The sequence below is a fragment of the Tinamus guttatus genome, unplaced genomic scaffold, assembly GCF_059628265.1.
Source record: "Tinamus guttatus ecotype Peru unplaced genomic scaffold, ASM5962826v1 Tinamus_guttatus_pri_ptg001150l, whole genome shotgun sequence".
Lineage (NCBI taxonomy): Eukaryota > Metazoa > Chordata > Aves > Tinamiformes > Tinamidae > Tinamus > Tinamus guttatus.
Genome location: NW_028289684.1, coordinates 3379801 through 3398664, shown reverse-complemented (window position 1 = coordinate 3398664; position 18864 = coordinate 3379801). Strand labels below are relative to the sequence as shown.

Genomic DNA, 18864 nt, shown 5'->3' with positions numbered 1-18864 from the left:
AAATCAAATGTGAGGAGCTCTTACCCTACACGGCGAGGCCGCCGCGATGCAGTTGCTCTTGAGCCCACCTCACCACTCCGAGATGTAAATAAAAGCGCCCAGGGCCGGCGAGCTCCGCACGCAGCCCGCGAGCAGCCACCCTTCTCCTTTCATTAGCCGGACATGTGGCAGGTCGCTTGCATCTGCGCTTTCTCACCGCCTGGAGCCGCCTGGCCGCTTCCAGGGAAACACAGATGGATCCCAGATGGGGAGGTCCTGCCAAGCAGCCCCGCGCGCCGCCTCGCCACAAGGGCTGGTGTGCTCGAGGGCCGCGCGCCCGCGCTGTTGCCGCCGGCACCGTGCCAGCTCACGTCACCCGGCGTGCACCTCCCCGCGGTAACTTGTTAAGCGCCCGAGAGGCCTTTTGGGGCCAGAGCCAGCCCAGGATAGCCAGCAGATGAAGGAGCAGATTTCAAAAGGCTTCCCCGACGCGCATCAATCCTTCCCACAAGCTGCGCGTCCAACCCCCCTGTCTCCTTCCCCAGGGCGGCAGCACTACACCATGGACATGTGTTTGCAATTAGGACAGCACGATAACGAGAGCCCAACAGCACGCGGGCACCAAGGGGGGCTGCCAGACCCACAGGAAGGGCCCTTAAATGCGCGAGGTCTCCCTTGCATGAAAGAGGAAGCGTTAGAGGGAGATGTGAACCCTAAGGGTTTTCTGCATGGAGTGAGCAGACTCATGAAAGAAAAGCCACAGGACACAACGAACTCGAGCATTTCTTTCCCTCTTTTAGTGCACAGACTTTTAGCCTCCGCACCCACAACCCCGCTCTTCAGTTGGAGCAGTCACCAACGTGCAGCCCTGGGCTGGTGCCCCCCAGGCTCTGCTTGGGGCTTCCCCCTGCTGCGGCAGACAGGCCTCCCCCCACGGAAGCACCGCTCAGGGATAATCCGGGGGACGACCCCGAGCCTGGACTCCCCCAGCCCCATATCAGCCTACCCACCAGCAGAGGTGGTATCAATTTAAGGCCCTTCACCCACCACCAAACTGGCAGCCATTTCAAACAGTCCAGTGACAAAGGTGAATAATGACCAAACCAGCAGATGGAAGAGAACCAACACGCAGGGCACTGCTAAGCATTTAGCAGAGACCAACATTCCCTTCCACTCCACAACACAAGATCATTAAACCAGTCTGAAATTCAAATTCAAAAGCCTCATCCAGGTCTCGGTGCGAGAGGGGAGGATGCTGTTGGAGCTACCAGGTCTCAGGTTCAAAACCACCCGAGAAAGCCTCCGTACCAGGTACGTGTGACAGCCCTGGGGGCTAGAGGCTTTGCTCAGCCAACTCTTCCGATCATTTGAGGGTGAAGTGATGCACAAATGCAGACGCTAAGCGCTGCAATCGGCCCATGGGAAGCAGCGTCTCTGCTTTACCAGCCGGCCGGCCTGCTCCACAAGCATCCATTAAAATAGAGGTTTTTTACAACCCAGACATTAACACTACATATGGACACCACAATGGAAAGAACTACTCCTGCAGCAGCAGCTTGGAAGATTGCTTTCCCTGATGCTGCAACTCTTCTCATGGGAACCTTCCATGGAAAGAGCTAGGAAAAAAAAAGTTTCAACACTGAAAGCTATTGATACCTGCTGCTAAGTGTGGTTTCTGAGCAAAGCAAGGAAATCTGAAGAATTTTCCCAGTTTCCAGGGGCATTTTTATACCTATCACAGCTCCTTCCCACAGCAAGCACTGAAAACCCAAACTTGCCAGGATTTCTACCAAATTCCCTCCCCATTTTAGAATGCACCATGGCTGCTTCCTGCCACGCTCTCATCTTGGGAAGCAGCTCTGCCTTTATCCATGGCAAAGGTGCCCTGCAGAGCCTTTGCCATGTTCAGCTGATCACTTCCCACCGCTCACAAAACAAATTCAAAGGCACCGAGGCGGCCAAAGCCATTTATCAGGCTAAATGGAAACTGAAAATTCAAACTGAACAGAATCTGATGGAAACCCATTGGAATCCTCCACCTCCAGGCTCAGGTTTGGCAGCAAAGTCAAGCATTTTACTGCTGTCTTTAGGCCTTACTCAAGAGTCACTGGAGCCAAGAAGGGACTGCTCCCGCCGAAGGGATGTGAGGAGCCGGAGCGCTGCCCGGGGCCGGGGCCCTCCCCGCTCCGGGAGCACTCGGCAGAGCTTTGACTTCTGCAAATTCATCACATCCTCTTTTCCATACACCCATTATTTAAATTAGCACATGGCAGATTATGTTACCAAACTTAATTTGTCAAGTAAATCTAATCCCATTGCCTCCTTCAGCGGTGCGCATGAGTTGAGCTTAGCATTTATACCTATTTCAATGTTGCTTGGGAAGGGGGGATATTTTAGGAGTTGGACTTCACTGAAATGGCAGAGTTTACACCAAAAACATCTGGGATTGGGCACGGAGGAAGAAAGGATGGAAGCACAGGGCCAGTGAAGTGAACACGAACTGAAGAAGTCATGGCCAAGGACATAAGGGTTGGCAGGATGCTTGAGGAAAGGCTACCTCGCTGCTGCTATGTGACCATATGCATAAAGAAAAAATAAAAAAAAAATAAACAAGAAACTAAACACCTAAGAGCTGATGCCCCTTCCCAAAAAAAAGAGATCCATTCCTAAATACAACACCCTCGCTCTGATTGGAGATCCAAGTCTCTGCAGAGGTCATGGGTGCTTAAAGGAAACACAGAAATATGGAAAAAAAAATGAGTAATCCTATTTTGAGAGAGGAAAACCCAGCCTGTAGAGGATTTAGTCTGGTTCAAAAGCGCTGCAGCTTCCTGATGCTTTCCAAACAGCAAGGTCAAAGGGTGCTAGGATCAATAGGGACCTCGCTCAGCTACAGAGTCCCGTCAAAATAGCCCCTCCAACTGACATTGCTGTAACCCTGCTCTTCAGTTACTCTGCATCCCCCTTGGGAAGACCAGGGGACCTGTGTGATTTTGAAGGTGAGCTGGACAATGCTCTCTGGTAGATAACTTGGTCACCACCCTGCCACTTCGGAAAATGCATCCTAGGGAAGAAAAAAGGAAAAAAAAAGGGGGGAAACAAAAGGCGGCAGCAGCACACCTTAAAGCCTATCAAAGCAAACCACACCAGCACAACTCGCTGCTTTTGCAGGGTGTCATTCACAAGCCAAAACCATGCAGTAAACTGAGTGTGACGGGTACCAAGCCTCTTCCCCACGGCGTGGGTCATCGAGCCCCTGCTACCTCCCTCCACCACTAACTTCACTCCTTCAGGCGGGCTCTTTTCACAGCCCTCCCCACCAATCGCTGCTTTCACTTCTTTATCCTTTATCCTACCAGCAGCGTTTCTTCCCATCATCACGGGTTTCTCTTCCCGGGCGTCCCTGGGGATCACTGCATCCGTGAGCCCTTCCCAAGCAGGCTGGGATTTCTCACTGCGCCGCTGCCAGACACCCTGCCCTGCCCCTGAGCCGGGACTTCCACATCTCATTGTCCCAGTGTCTCCGTATCAGAGAGGCGCCAAAGGCGATTTATTTCTGCAGCGATTAGTTGTCACCAGCCTGGTAACCCCAATTAGAGAATTGGGACTTCCAAACGAAATCACAGCCTCCCTGCAAGATGCTAAAAAAGATAAAAATAAAATAAAAATAAAATAAAATGGGGGGAGGAAGGAAAAAATATCATTTAAGGGGTTTAAGTTGGGCTTTCCAAAAGCATCCCAGGTTTTGCCAAAGTCTGGTTGGTTTTGTAGGTTTAGTGCCGAAGAAAGCTTGCTCGCTCTCTTCCCTTACCTCAGCAAACAGCAAAAAAACAAATGCTTTTTAAGGGTGACTTCCCTCTTTTTTCATTGATTTTTTAATTTATTAACATGAATGCAAACATTGTTCTGCACAAAGCTCATCCTGCCAGCTCCCTCTTCTGCTGTCAACCGGCCCTTTGGACCAGTGGCCTCATAATAAATGGTGAGTTTGGGGGAGGAAAAAAAGAGAGAAAAAAAAGAAAAATAAAATAAAAAGCAGCTCCACCCCCCCACATCCCCAAGGCCTTTGTGCCGGGAACAACATTCCAGGCTCTCCAGGCTCGGTGCTCTTGGCTCCACGAAGTCTGATTTAGCAGCACTGCTGGGAGCTATTAGTTTACGAAAGCCCCAGCACGCCCACCCAAGCACGGGAGCCGGCGAGAGGCTCCTCTTACACCACCACCATGTGCCTCTCATTCCACCCGGGGAGGCTGGAAAGGTTGTGGTTTCACTTAGGGCAGGAAGCCAAGGCAAAGGCAGGACGGGTGGGGAGAGCACGCGAGCGAGCGCAGAGGTCAAGCCAAGCAGGGCTGGATTTCATTCACGCCCTGGTGCTGCCACATGAGAAAAAATTAATGTGAGGTTTATTAAGCAAGCTCAGCATCCCTGCAGCTCATTTGGACTCCTTCCTTTGCTTTCACCCTGCCTCTTATTGCTAATTTCCATCCCTTCCCTTCGGCCTCCAGGGCTCCCACAAGCCTGCCTTCCTCTCGGCATCCTTTCCCCCACCAAAAATGCAGCCTGCAGCAGCCTCCCCCAAAACGAGCAGTGGGAAAATGCCGAGACGGCTCCTGCCCCAGGAGCTGCGGGCACGGCCCTGTCCACGCAGCCTTGCTCCTGCTCTGATTTTCTGCAGAGACTGCCAAAGCCTCAGGCTCTCACCAGCTCCTGCTGCTGATGCTTCCCACCAGATCTCATCCTATGTTACTAATAAAAGCACAATTAAGTGATGTGTCATGGCAGAAGTCTGCTAGGAGATGCCTAGATCTGGGTCTCTGGTTACCCACAACTGTTTAGGGTGGTACAGAATAGGGTTCATTCCCCTAAAAGCAAGAGCAGTTCTGTGGTAGGAGAGATAGGGAGGAAAAAAATGGAAGAAAACTAGGGATGAACCATAATTTTGGGGTCATTAGGCTTTTCAGATGCTTCAACTGGCTCAGGACATGAGTGCATCCATATTTGGTGTCTACAGAAAAAGCCTAAATTAAAACAAAAAATGCAGGAGATCCCCATCACCTTCCTCTGCCCATTGCCACCTTTGGGGAACCAGCAAGGACTTGAAATTTTATTACCTCCATCTTTCAGCAAAAGCAAAGGCCATCTGCAGATTTATGGTCCACATCAACAGGAAATTCATGTTTACAAGTTTCCAGGAATTAAAAAAAAAAAAAAGGCCAGCATTCCTGTGTAACGTGACCGCTTGGGGGGAAGCTGCTTCCCATGGGGGAGTTCTCAGCTCAGCACATGGAACAGCAGCCACTTTCTGCTGTATGAAACACCCAGACAAAAAGGTAATGCTATTTAATGAAGAAAGCAAGGGCCAGACAGAAAGGAATCATTCGTTTGGTGCAAGACACACACAGCAAGATGGTACATGTGGAAAATCAAGTTTTTAGTAGCGGGAAAGAGTGGTAGAAGGAAACGGAAGGGTTTCAGGAGCATGAAAACCTGTTTGCAGGCACTAACATGAATTCTGAAGCCGCACCCCACAACATTCATCTCAGAGAACTTGAGTGCCGAGACACCAACTGCAGGCACAGCCAAGGAAGAAGAAGGCTGCCTCCTCCTCCTCGCTGCCATCAGATATCGGAGAGGTTGTGGCTATCGTGAAGGTGCATCTGGACTTGCCTCACCTGCACGGCATAGTGCAGGAGCACTGCTGGCCACCTTGAAGCCTCCGTAACACCCCGAGCTTTAGACCTCCCCATTCCAGACAGATATTTAAAATAATAATAATAATAAAAAAACTAACGCTGTCATCGAGATTACATGAGACAAGGACACATCAGCTCAGACAAAGATTAAACAGCCTGAGTTTTGCCAGGATGCCAAGGAACCACGCTTGTATCAGTAAGTATTTATTTAGACCACATTGTGCAGTTTAGTAAATACAATTAAAGAGCACCAAGGGTGGCTTGTGATTTCTTGGGCACACACCAACCCTAGGGAAAGTTTTTGCCTTGATGAATGGACATTATCCAACAGAAAAATGCTTCAAGCAGACAACACATACAACGTGCCCATGGGCACGGGCAGCGCTGGCTCCCCTGTGACACTAGCACATCTCTGGCTCCTTTAGTATTTCACCAAAGGGCAATGGGTGACCAACTCGGTTTCGGATCTTCTCCTAGTAAGCTTGCTACAGGACTCGGGGAGGTCAGACTTCAGCACAGCACACGGCAAGGGAAGTGCCGTGGTTGCACAAAGTGCCCCGGCTCCAAGCACGACCTGCCTCTGCTTGCCCCTACCAACAAAGCAGCACACGGGAAAATTCCTTAAGACTGCTCAAAGGGAAGCATGACCAGAACAGCGCACCCAAGCAGTCAAGATCCTGCCCTCACCAGCCCTACGTGTTCAGACAACAGGGCCAAAAAGCTGGAAGTTGAGAGTCTGCAGGTTCAAGTCAGCTAGCATTCACATAGAAAAGACAAGAAAAGGCCCCAAACCCCAACCTCAACTTCATAAATTTGAGATTTCATGAAAATTAAGCTTTTTCCAGCTCTATACCACACAAAAATAAAAATAACATATCAATGAAAAGATTAAGAAAGAACACTATGAATTAAACAAAGAATAATAATAAAAACCCAGAGTGCAAGGTGACTTTGGAAATGAGATGTTCCTCAGCAAGTCTTCTACAAAGCCAGGTTGGGGTGAGGGCCTACACAGCTGAAAGGTAGCACGCTTGAAAGATGCAGTTTGATTTGGCAATGCTGCTACTTAGAAAGAAAACAGCTGAGCTCTAGCAGACATTTACTTCCTCTATGCTTCATTCCATTTATCCAATCTAGAGCCAATACTACTGCTCAGGTGAAGCTGTGTTTATTGCAGGCAGTTTTGCTTTGGGGTCCTTCCCACCCACATGAAACAGCACCTTCTGTGTCTTCTCTTAACTTCCCCCAGCTGTGTTTTTGACAACGATCCCGAATGTCTCCACCTGCTTCTCCAGCTGGAGCAGCTGTAGTTAAAGGCAAACACCTGGCCTGTCCCAGGCTTGCCTCGGGTGCTAGGAGAGGGTTAGAGTTACAGCAGCTCCTGGCCTGCTTAAGGCCCTGTTGATGTGCTGATTCGAAATACCGCCTTTGCATTTAACAACATGGCTGTTTTAAGTCCAGATCACCAAAACCCCTTAATGAAATGGATGGGAAGGAACGAGCGGCAGCTCCGTCCCGGGCTTGGCCTGGCCCTGGTGGCGCAGCTGGTACCAGGCCATGCCCCGGAGCTCGTGCAGAGAGGGGCTGCGCGAGGGCGCCTGCCTTGGCTGGCAGACGGGAGCGTTTGGCCACACACTTGGCTGTGCTGCTCCAGCAGCTCCACACTGCCCCTTGCAGCAGACGCTGCGGCCCCTTGTGGGTCTCTGCTTGGGGAGGGCAGCTCGTCTCCCTGTGCTGTTCAAGGGCAGCAACGGCTTCCCATGGACTTCCAAGCAGACAGGGACATGGGGCTTTTCATCCATGGCTTCAATGGAGAGGGGCCTCCTTGGAGCGGAGGCCCTGGAGGCCGCAGCGCTTGCACAAGAGGCCGGCGCGGCGGCTGTCAGGAGCGCGCGGGGATGGGGCTGAGGAGTGCAGGGGAAGAGGGGCTACGTGTCCTGCTGCCCGCGCTGCGCTGGACTCTCTGACCTATACCTGTGTAGCCCAGAGCACCAAGCGCTTTCGATTTTACCCACTTGCAGATCTAGAGAAAGAAGTTAACGAGTACAAATCTCTGGGGAGTGCTACCGCAAGTGAAGCAAGAAAAGCTCTAAAATGATTTTTCCAGGCATTTGTTTATCAGCCATTTCAGCTTATGCCTCTCTCTAAGTTAATACTGCAGCCTGAGTGAGCTTCTAGTCAAAGAGTTTAAGAACAGCTTTATCACAGCCTTCTTGTTGCAGCTGATCAACAATGCAGTGTATCTATCTGACTAACAGAGCTGCTTCGGCATTTCTTTCCACCCTTCCTGTAAGACCTCATAAAAAAACTGAGGACGTTTATATTAGGAATGCAAGACTATGCAAGTGAGCAGTAGGGAAAGTGCGCTCACAGAAACCACACAAAACCACGCACCACTATTGAGAAATCTTCTCTGCCCAGCCAAAACACAAGGAAAGATGCTCCAAACATCTGCACACCATGGCAGCTGCAAAAGAAGCTATCTTATATTTAGCAGTAATTTTTAGATGAATCGAACTTAAATCTGAGTCACAGTCTTATGGAAAAGAACCCATGCATTTCTGGAAGAAAGGAGATAATTCGAGGGTGGAAATGAGATCTTGCAAAGACAAATCTGACAGATTTAGGGAATTAGTTCAAGAAAGCCTGTGGGGTCATCTTGTGTTAACTACACAAGATTGTTATGAAAATTAAAAGGTTTTCCTGACTGCTTGTTGCAGAATGTGGAAAAGCTCCAAATTCCCCCCTAAGGTTTATATCAACAACGGAGGCTGTTAAGTGCCAGGAGCATTGGAGACAGGACGTCTGAATGATAAGCTGTGCTCAAGGTGCCAGCTGCAGACAACAACTAAAAGCCTCCCACATGTTCAAGAATCAAATACAAACGAACTAACATTTGTTGAAGCTCTTCTCGGGTCGCATTTCCAAAAGTCTGCACTGCTGTGCTTCTGGGATACTAAATAATCCCCCTTACCTTGACCATTTTAGAATAGAGCTCTGTGATCGGGAGAAGTTTACTACAAAAATGGCACATCGCTGTTTTCTCAAGCCATGCAGAATGGCTAATCCCTGAGGGATAATCCTGTTTTCATGATGAAACAATACAACTTTTGATAAAGCATAAAAAATTATGAAAGCCCTGCTAAAGCATTCCTTTCTGGGGCTAGACAAAGGACCTCTAAAATGAATTTTGCATATGCTTATCTCAAGCTGGATAGCACAATCCAAGGCAAGGAGGGCAGACTTCTCTTTCTTGCATGCAAGACCCCGTAAAATCGGCAATAGCATTGAAAGCAAACTTTCCAGGCCCACTGACACCACTAAACCATCCTTCATCAAAACACTTCATCCCTTACCTCCAGGAATTCACTCTGGGCAGTCAGAGGACACCACAAGCTCCAAAGACTCTTTAATTCCTGGCATATCTCCTGTGTGCCAAAAAAGAGACCAGCTGTGACAGAGAAAACCTGTCTGCCCACACATCCCACCAAAAAGGGCCACAAACATCAACTGATCTCACCCAGGCCAACACACAGCTCTGACACAGCAGTGACCATGTCAAATCCAACCTGAGCTGCAGGTGATCTAATGACCTACAAGTGAGGCTCTTATTCTGTTACTCATTAGCCTCCACAAAATTTGAAATCGGTGCCAGGTGTCATATTAAAAAAACAAAACAAAAAAAGCAAAAAAAAAATCCGCAAAAAACACCAGATTTGAAAACAATTTCTCTCTACAGCTTAGGTGTAGAAATTCACTTTGTATTCAATGTACAGAAATCTTCCGACATTTGTTTTAAGACCTTGTGAGATCTTGTTCTAACAGCAGAGAAGCACCCAATGAAGTGACATTTCAACACACTCTTTTGCCCTCGCTTACAAAAACACAGAGGCTGAGAAAAAAACAGCAAAGCTCTGCTGTGGCAGTACTGGTTGTGTTGACAGATAAATCCTGTGCTGTATCAGTGACTGGAATTACCAAAGAGCTGCCAGCAGCTTAATGAGATGGAAACTCTTGCTCCAGTGCCAGAATATGTTTGTTGGGGCATAAACTATTTGGATGCCCTGAATATTTTGGTTCAATGTTATAAAACAGGTGCCTTGCCATTCACAGCTCTCTGTCGAGAGTGGCCGTTTGGAAAGCAGTGCTGGTGCCTGATTTATCTCCTTGGCCTGTTAGGAGCAGGGAGGCAGATGTGTGCGTCTTCCTCTTCCTTGCAGCTTGCTGGTGATCCCTGCTAACGTTCGGACTCACCCCATGTAGGAGAAGCAGAGTCAGCAGAAAGCCAGCCACCCAGTTTTCCATCCCCACTGCAAAGGGAGTAGGATGAACCACAGATGTATCCCTCAGCCAACATCATCGTAAGTGTAGCTCCTTTGAAGGTTTTTAGTTGTTTGTTTGTTTTTTAGCTAAAAAAAGCTAGGAATCTGCATACATCAGCTTGTGTACATACTCAACCATGTCAAAAGCTTTGAAAAACCCTCCAGCTTATGTCCAGGTTCAAACAAGAGGTGGGCATTTAGGCTGAGATAGGTGATCTCTGTGTAGGCTGGAAAGTTTTTCACTGCCCGCTGATCTGTGCAGATCTATGAGATTTCAGAGCACATCTGAAAGAACCTTCCTGCAGATGACAGCGATCCTCAGCACAACATAATGTCTGACTTGGATCACTACTCACCAGGAGAAGGTGATCCACTAGCATCTGTAAGGCAAACCAAGAAGCAAAATAGCAGGACAGCAAAAAGCTAGAATTTCTGTCTGGAGTTGGCTGCTTTGAATCTCCACATAAACACAGGCTGTGCTCTCAGTAACACCATGCTCAAATCGCAAAAGGAAAATGGGTGTAAAGCTGCTCTCCAACCTGGACTTAATGTCACAGAAGACGGATCAGCTCTGTGCAAAAAAATCCCAACTGCACATTTCTGTTTCGTCCTGCAATTGAGTGCAGTGTTACTCTTCACTTCCTGCCAAAAGGGGTAGAAATGTTGTGTACTTTCAAGGAATGATAGTAGTCTCCCCCAGAAATGGCTGCATTTCAAAGGAGTCAGACGGTGGAGAAGAGGCTCCTTCAGAGAAGTTCAACCTGCTTTCAGACCTCAGGTTGAAAAAGATGCTTTTTAAAAGAAATTTTAAACATTTTTTTTTAAATTAAACAAAATTTTAAATCTTTAAAACAAATTAAAGATGCTCTTTAAAACAGTGGGTCCCAGGGGTCAGTGTTGGGGCCAGTCCTCTTTAATATCTTTATCAATGATCTGGATGAGGGGATTGAGTACTCCCTCAGCAAATTTGCAGGTGACGCCAAGCTGGGAGGAAGAGTTGATCTGCTTAGGGTAGGAAGGCTCTACAGAGGGATCTGGATGGACTGGATCAATGGGCTGAGACTGACCAGATGAGGTTCACAAAGCCAAGTGCCAGGTCCTGCACTTCGGTCACAACAAACCCATGCAGCACTGCAGGCTTGGGGCAGAGTGGCTGGAGAGCTGTGTGACAGAAAAGGATCTGGGGCTGTTGGTTGACAGCTGGCTGAACATGAGCCAGCAGTGTGCCCAGGTGGCCAAGAAGGCCAGCGGCCTCCTGGCTTGTATCAGGTACAGTGTAGCCAGCAGGACTAGGGAAATGATCATCCCCCTGTACTCAGTGCTGGTGAGGCTGCACCTCCAGTGTTGTGTTGAGTTTTGGGCCCCTCACTATGAGAACGGCATTGAGGTGCTGGAGCGTGTCCAAAGAATGACAACGAAGCTGGCGAAGGGGCTGGAGCACAGACCTTACGAGGAGCAGCTGAGGGAGCTGGGGTTATTCAGTCTGGAGAAGAGGAGACTAAGGGGAAACCTTATCTCTCTCTACAACTACCAGAAAGGAGGTTGTAGTGAGGTGGGGGTCGATCTTTTCTCCAGAATAACTACAGACAGAACAACAGGAAATGGCCTCAGATTGTGTCAGGGGAGGTTCAGGTTAGACATTGAGAAGTTCTGCATGGAAAGAGCAGTCAAGTATTGGAACAGGCTGCCCAAGAAGTGGTGGAGTCACCATCTCTGACAGCGCTCAAGAAACATGTAGATGAGGCACTTAGGGACACAGTTTATTAGGCATGGTATTGAAGGGCTTACAGTTGGACTCAATGATCTTGAAGGCCCTTTCCAAACATAATGATTCTATGATTCTATAAATCATCCTTGTTTGTGTAATACCTGTCTCTGTAAAGCACTCACCGCTAGCAGCTAAACCTAGCAAATTCAGGGCAGCCCATCCTGAGCATGTCAGGCTGTTCCTGTTCCCATTATCAAGCCAACAGGCACAATTACCCAAATCAAACTATTACTATATTTGGCCACGGATCATAAATAGAACTTAATGGATTTTATTACATCCCAGGAAGCAAGAGCTGCAGAAGGCAAAAGTATTGCTAAGGGCACACTGCTGCTACCTATCAATTTCTGCTGAATGCTCAGCACTTAAGAACTAGCTGAAGAAACCCACTGCTCCTGCAGTATAACTATTTTGAATTCCCCTTTGAGCTCTTCCATTTTAGCCAACATGCACGGCGCAGTTTAGCAGCTGAAAATTAAAGGGTCACAATATTGAGCCTTCAGGTATCAAGTTCACAATGGAAATAACAGCTGACTCAGAAAGGGCACCACTGAGCACTGCAGCAATAATTCTGCTGCCTCTGAGCTGGAAGCAACTCCCAGACATGAAGTTTGTTATTTAACTCAGTGAGAAATATTGCAGTCATGGATTTATTCCTTCTGCAACTTTTCTCAACCCATTTTCCAAAGAGCAACGCTAGGAGTCAGAGGCTTTAACACTGGCTGCAGTGTCCTCTGATCCAAACAGCTCCGGTTCAAGCGATGGTGAACATGAGGACAATAGCTTGAATGAGGGCTGTGCTTACAGCCCCCGCGAGATCTGCTGCTGCAGCATAACTTCCCTAAAACTTCACAAGAAGAGCCAAACATGACTAGGTGCTTCTGAGGACCCAGAAACCAGGATGCAGCAACAAATCCAACCTGCAGAACAGCCCTGGGCCCAAGGGACCCCGGGGAGAGCAGCTGCTGTCCCGCGCACCGGCCTCCCGTGTGCCCGGCACGGCGCAGTGAGCAGCACAGGAACGGGCGCAGGGTTTAGAGATCCTCTGCTAAAAGCAAATTTGCTTCTTGATACATAGCAAAACTCTCACACCATAAATCAACTCTTTGGACACCACTGAACTGCTGCTGGGGCCAAAGCAATCAGGATTTAACGTGATCCCAGTTCCCCATTTCTGAGACCGGGGTCAGGGAGCAAGCCCAGCGCCCAGCATCGGTTTTCCGTACTGGGGAAATTCGGTCATTTAAAAAATATTTACCATGTTTGGTCTATAATTAGAGAAATGTGATGCCCAATAAGGGGAGTTGTTGTTTCAAAGCTGGTGATGTCAGAGATGCCAACGGCATCACAAGATGTACCCAAGCATGGACATGCTGCAGGGAGGCCAACGTGCAGGAGAGGCATCTCCATCTGCCCTCCAAGTTCAGGGCTTCGGAGTCACAGCTCATTTAGGGGATCCTTGCTCCCTCTTGAACTTAGGAGGGGGAGGAGGATGGAGGACTCCTGAAGGCAGAGGAGGTGGCATTTTAATGCAGAAGAGTCTGGATGGGAGTGGGAGGAACTATGGGGCCATTGAACTCCTTTGTGTTTTAAGGTCCAGACTGCAGTATCTGCCTGACACAGGCGATTATCTGCCATTAGATAAAACAAACAAACCACCCTTATCTGTTCTTAGATATGGCACCCTTTAAAGAAGCGCTAAATGAGTTAACTGAGTCTAGCTGTAGCCGCCTGGTCCAGCTCAGCCTGGCAGACGCCAACCCAGGGTTCCCAGATAGTCCCTGATTAGACCTACCAGCCCCCAAGCAGAGCAGCCAGCCTGACCAGCCTCCCTCTTCTCTTTCCTTTAGGATTTTACACCTTCCCATTTTCTTTCATCTTCTTGAATCCTCAAGTTACGAACAGATCTCTGCCTGTATGCCCAACCTCTGTTACCCCTCTCCAGGCCTTCTGCACTGGAGAAAGTCCCTGCCTGGGTAGTCTGATCCCTTAAATTATACAAGATTGCAAAGCACAGCTTGGAGGAAAACATATGGGTGCATTTCGACAGTCCAATCATCAGATAAGTTATTGCCAGTTGAAGTTACTGTTTCTTGCTGTTTAGAAGAACATGAAACAGAGTAAAGGAAGTCTTAGCTGAAAGTAAGCTGAGGATTGATATCTTGAAGTCCACACAGACAGCTAAAGAGGCATCAATTGACATTTTAAGAGCATGGGCTACAAGAGGGATGAGTGGGAAGGCAATAGGGCCACCAGAAAAGTCTTCCGCCCTCATAGATAAAAAGACCCATAGATAAAAAGCAGGGACAAGTGCCTCCAGCAAGAGAGTTTAGTTTACTTGGAAGAGTCCCAAGGAAATCAGTTGTTGGGGCTCAGACACTGGCTCTGTGACTTCTTATGTCAAAGCAGCAGAGACAGGTTGGCTTCTCACTTGTCCTAGTTTTACAGCTGCCTCTCTGAAGTCAAAGCATTTACCTAAGATCCGTGCCAGGAAAACGAAAACGGGAGCCCTCTTCCTTATGGTACTTCAGCGCTTTATTGTAAAACCTGGAGGCTTGTGTAGCGTTGGCAGCTTGGCCTGACAGAAACTGTGCCCAGCTCATGCTCTCCGATGCAGGCCTCCTCCTGAGTGAGTTGAACCTAGTTCTACCTGAAATGCACGCTGATCTCACACTCAGAGACGCTGCGAGTCAAGCAACACTTTTTCTTTGCTCTGATGCCTTTATAAAGTCAGTTTATCGCATCCTCCCTAGTGCTGGCTCAAGGGAAGAGTAACATCTTAAGACAGCCAATTTACAGCACATAAAAATCAAGTCCCTCAAAGACCAACTGGAATTTCTGCACACTGGAAATATCTATGCAAGAAAGGCATGTTCGTAAGGGAGTTATAGGATATGCCTGGTACTAATATGGAACATCCCCAGGTTTCAAAGAAGTCCCACATGTCCCACATTTTTTTTAATGCTTATAAAAGTTAAGAGTCTGTGCCTGATTATTTTCTTTCTAGACATCAAAGACAAAATCCAGCAGTGTTCCTGGACAGACAAGAACATGGGTGAAGCTTCATGCCAGTATTCATCGTGATAACAGTAACTGGCACTAACACAATATTGCTACCTGCTCTCTAGCTACCCATAAAGCTGCCAGGGGCTGTAACACATATTCATGTGCTTATCCTTACAGAACAGCTGTACAGTTCATCAGCATTATCATTAGCACTTTACCAAAGGAAAGCTGTTCCACAGGCACATTAAAACTGTGTTAAAAACGATGTTGGAGCTGCAGCTGAGTCATCTGAACCAACCCCTCCGCCCCGAGTCAGATGCTGGTCACCCTCCTGCCAGAGGCTGTGGCCCTGCCAGACCTGCTGGCATAAGGCATCCTGTCATTGCTTCCGTACCCCGTTCTGCCAGAGGGATGCAGATTAAAAGCCCTACTGTCCACCTGCTTTATCCTGCAAAACCAAACAGCTGTATTTGCATTTGCACAGGTCTCTACCACAATCCAGAAAAATACTCAACCACTTTGCCCGAGGATCCAGAAAAGTGCCACAGCAGACACAGGGACTGGCTTCACCTCTCCGCTCTGAAGCTACAGCTCTGAATACAAGATCTCCTTTCTCATTAACTTTATTTGGTTTTAAACAGCATTTTAAAGGACTGTCCTTCCTCCCAGGGCTCAGGGAACCTTACTCGTCTCTGCATATAAAGCTGATCCGCACCACAGACACAAAAAACAGGTGGCAACTGCCTCACCTAACTCATAGGTGCCCAAGTCTGAGCCAGTTCCCCTGGACTCCTCTTGCAGTCAGTGGAAAAAAAAAAACGGATACCTCCAGAGTGCAATTTATCTCCTAACAGAAGTGTCCAAGAAAGGTAAGATGAATTACCTTCCTTCTCTGCTGTGACTGGGAGCTCGGAGAAAGGAGTTCAGACCCAAAGGTCTAGCTTTCGGCCACCCACAGTAAAGCAGATACCGCACCCAAGTTCCTCCCACGAGCTCTTTGTTCTGGACAGATCCAAAACGAAGAGCCCTCCCTCGCAATCAGCTTAGGAGCTCCAGAAGCAGCTATCAGGTCTCCGGATCCCCGTTTTTGTGTTACCACGGCTTCCTCGTTGCAGTCTCCTCTTGCTGCAGCAGCCAGGTTTACCACTGAGTGTTTTAAGTCTGCGTACTTTGGCATACCAATAGCCAAGAGCTGCTCTGAAGGCGTCACAGCCTTGCTCTCACCACCTCGCTGCATCTCACACCAAGCAGCATAACAAGGAATTCATCTACCTGCTGCAAATTCCATCACTTGGCAATTGCTTCTTATGACTTTCAGGGTGGTTTCCACATTAACACCTATCATCTACCTTAACACCTAAGCATCTGCCTTAACATTGTGTCCCTCTGAGCAACGGCACTTTGGTTTAAAATTTCTCCAGAGCCTCTGAACTTTAGAATATGCTTTTAGGGTTGTCCTGCTCCCCTGAACTAAAGGCACTTGGAGGATATGACCTAGTGGGAACAAACCATGCACCCTGTCAGATGGATGCTCGAGGACATCACACAGCACCCCCTCGCTGTGGTGCCACCTTGTCACTCAGCCCACCACATCCCCAAAGCCATTCTCAGCACCCCAGGTTCTCTACAGACACGCGGCACGCAGGACTGGATGAGAGGAGCGCCCGGGAGGTCCGTGCAGTTACAGCCATGTGCTAAGCAACTCCTCAGCTCCTTGGCAGCAGCGCGCTTCCCCGCACGCCTGCCAACCACGCTCCTCCACAAGGAGCGCGGCTCGTCTAGAAACAAACCTCGCGGAGCTCCCGTGAATCACCTCCCCGGTGCCAATGCACTGCGGGAGGGTATGTGGCGACAGGCAGCTTGCTAACCTCGTGTCCCAGCTAGGAGACACAGGCACAGGCAGCCGTGCTGCTGCCCACGGTGCCTTCAGAGGCATCCTAACACCAGGTCTTCATCCCCGGCGTGAAAGGGAGCCTGAGGCCACACAGCTCCCTGCACACGCCGAGCACCAGGAAACGATCCCAGCAGCACTGCCACCAACTCTGGAGCCCGCACGGGCCGCTCCGGGCCCTGTGACCGCTCAACCCTCCTCCTCGCCGCACCAGGAAACTCGGGCCAGCTTCAAAATAATAATAAATCAAATCAAGAGAGCAGGTTCCCCTCCCAACTCCTCACCCCAGGCTATTTTTAAGCGGGATCGGTTCCCGCCGCGACTGCCCGGCACCAGGGCCCAGGCGGCCGCGCCGCGTGGCGCACCGGGGACGTTGTGGGAGGCGGGGGGCAAGATCTTCAAGCCGCATCCCCCGGGCCCCGACAACATAAATGCGAATATATATGTATATATATAAATATATATGTGCGTGTGCGCGTGCCCCGCGGCCGCCCGCCGCCCCCGGCCGCCCCCCGCCCCGCTCCTCGCGCAGCCCCGGCGCCGCCGCGCTCCGCCCGCCGCTCGCTGCCCCGGCCGCGGCTCTCACGCTGGCAGCTCCCGGGGATCCCCACCATGACCAGCTCCGCGGCGCTCCGCGGCCGCGGGACGCGACACCGCGGCCGGCCCGCCCCGCCGTGACGCGCCGGGGGCGCGGCCTGGCCTCGGCGAGGCGCGGGTCGCCGCCCGCCCTGCCCGGCGCCCGGCCTGGCCGCCCTCCGCGCCCGCCTCGGTCCCGCCGTCCCAGCGGGGGCCTCCGGCGGCTCCCGCTGCTGTGCTGCCCCCAGCGGGCCGGGCGCGCCGGGAGAGGCCGCGAGCCTGGGGCTGCGGAGCCATCGCGCCCTCTCCCCGCAGCTTCAGACCTGGCCGAGCGGCCCGGAGAAGCTTTACACATAATTATCCTCCCCCAGTATTAACACCAAAGTAGGAGATGCTGCATCTCACCCTGAACAACGCATTCAAGTACAAATTAGGAAAGATTTAATGCTAGTGCGGCTGGAGCTTTGCTGAGGGATTCATCTTGCATTTTGTTCCCGGGTTCTTTAAAAATGATCTCGCTTCAACTTTTCCAAGCAGCCCTGTTGTTGTGGTTGCCCAGAGACACCTTGGGGCTCCAGAGGGTGACAGGAAGGTGGGTGATGAGCAGTGTAACAGACCCAGAGGACCCTACGCGGGGCACAGACACAAGTGTGCTACAACAGTTTCAGAAGGGCTGGAGAGAGCCCCAGCTGATGAACGGGGGAACACATGGGGTCGGAGCATCCTGAGAGCAAAGGGAGAAATTAGGAGGGCCTCACAAGCCTGCCTGATGAAGAAAGGTGGGATGTGTCATCAAGGGCAGCTGAAGGCGCTTGGCAGGCAACATTCATTACGACTTTGCTGCCTGTGCCAGCCACAGCCAGGTGCTTGGGGTGGGAGGCAGTGGATAATGTGGGATCGCTCAGTGCCTCACGACCGAGTGCAGCAGTGGCTCCATCAATTAGGTCAGGCGGCCACATGGCCTGGAGTAGTGGCCTTGAGGTTATGCTCGAGGAGCTCCATACCACCAGCAGGACAATAAGGTGAAGAACAGGGCTCCTGGCCACAGGTAACTCTGCAGTCCTTGTTTGGTGGGATAGGATGACATGAAGAGCTCTGTTACAAACCATTATGAATACTTAGCAAGGAAGATATATGTGCCAGAAGCTCTTCCATGGGCTACCTGGTCTCTCACTACTTCTTTTCCACAAGTGGATCAGGGAGCCTGATCACGTAAAAACTCTGGCTCAGCTGCGAGCCAAGATGCAAGCTGTTAAACTCTGGTGAAGCTTGGTGCTTGAATCCTGAGAGCTCCACTAAGTGTGTGGAAGTTTTCTGTGTTCCCTATATCTGCCTGGGGTTTGTGAAGCCTGAGAGTGCAACACCAGCCTCATGCTGACATCTGCTTGGCATCTGAAAACCAGGCATGACCCTGCTCAAATCCTACAGAGATGTGAAGTGATAAAATACATATGGGGTCCTGAAACCTGGGACCAGGACCCAATCTCCTGCCATAAGTTGGCAAATCATACTGGTACTGATGTGCCTGTGGCTCTTGACTCCCTCCCAGTCCAAAGGTTCAGCCTTGGCAGAGCTTATAAGCAGGAGTGCACTTGGCGTGGAGCAGGAGATGCCAATTGACTGTCTCAC

General features: G+C 50.0%; 1 protein-coding gene across 1 annotated transcript in view; it reads right to left on the bottom strand.

Moving 5' to 3' along the window:
- CBFA2T2 (CBFA2/RUNX1 partner transcriptional co-repressor 2) overlaps window positions 1–17297 on the bottom strand; it is a 49465-nt gene extending 32168 nt beyond the window's left edge. Inside the window, exon 1 of the mRNA XM_088538743.1 lies at window positions 17246–17297. Coding sequence (XP_088394869.1) covers window positions 17246–17273 — 28 coding nt within the window. The 5' untranslated portion in view covers window positions 17274–17297. The remainder of the gene's footprint in view (window positions 1–17245) is intronic.
- Window positions 17298–18864: the final 1567 nt, after the last annotated feature.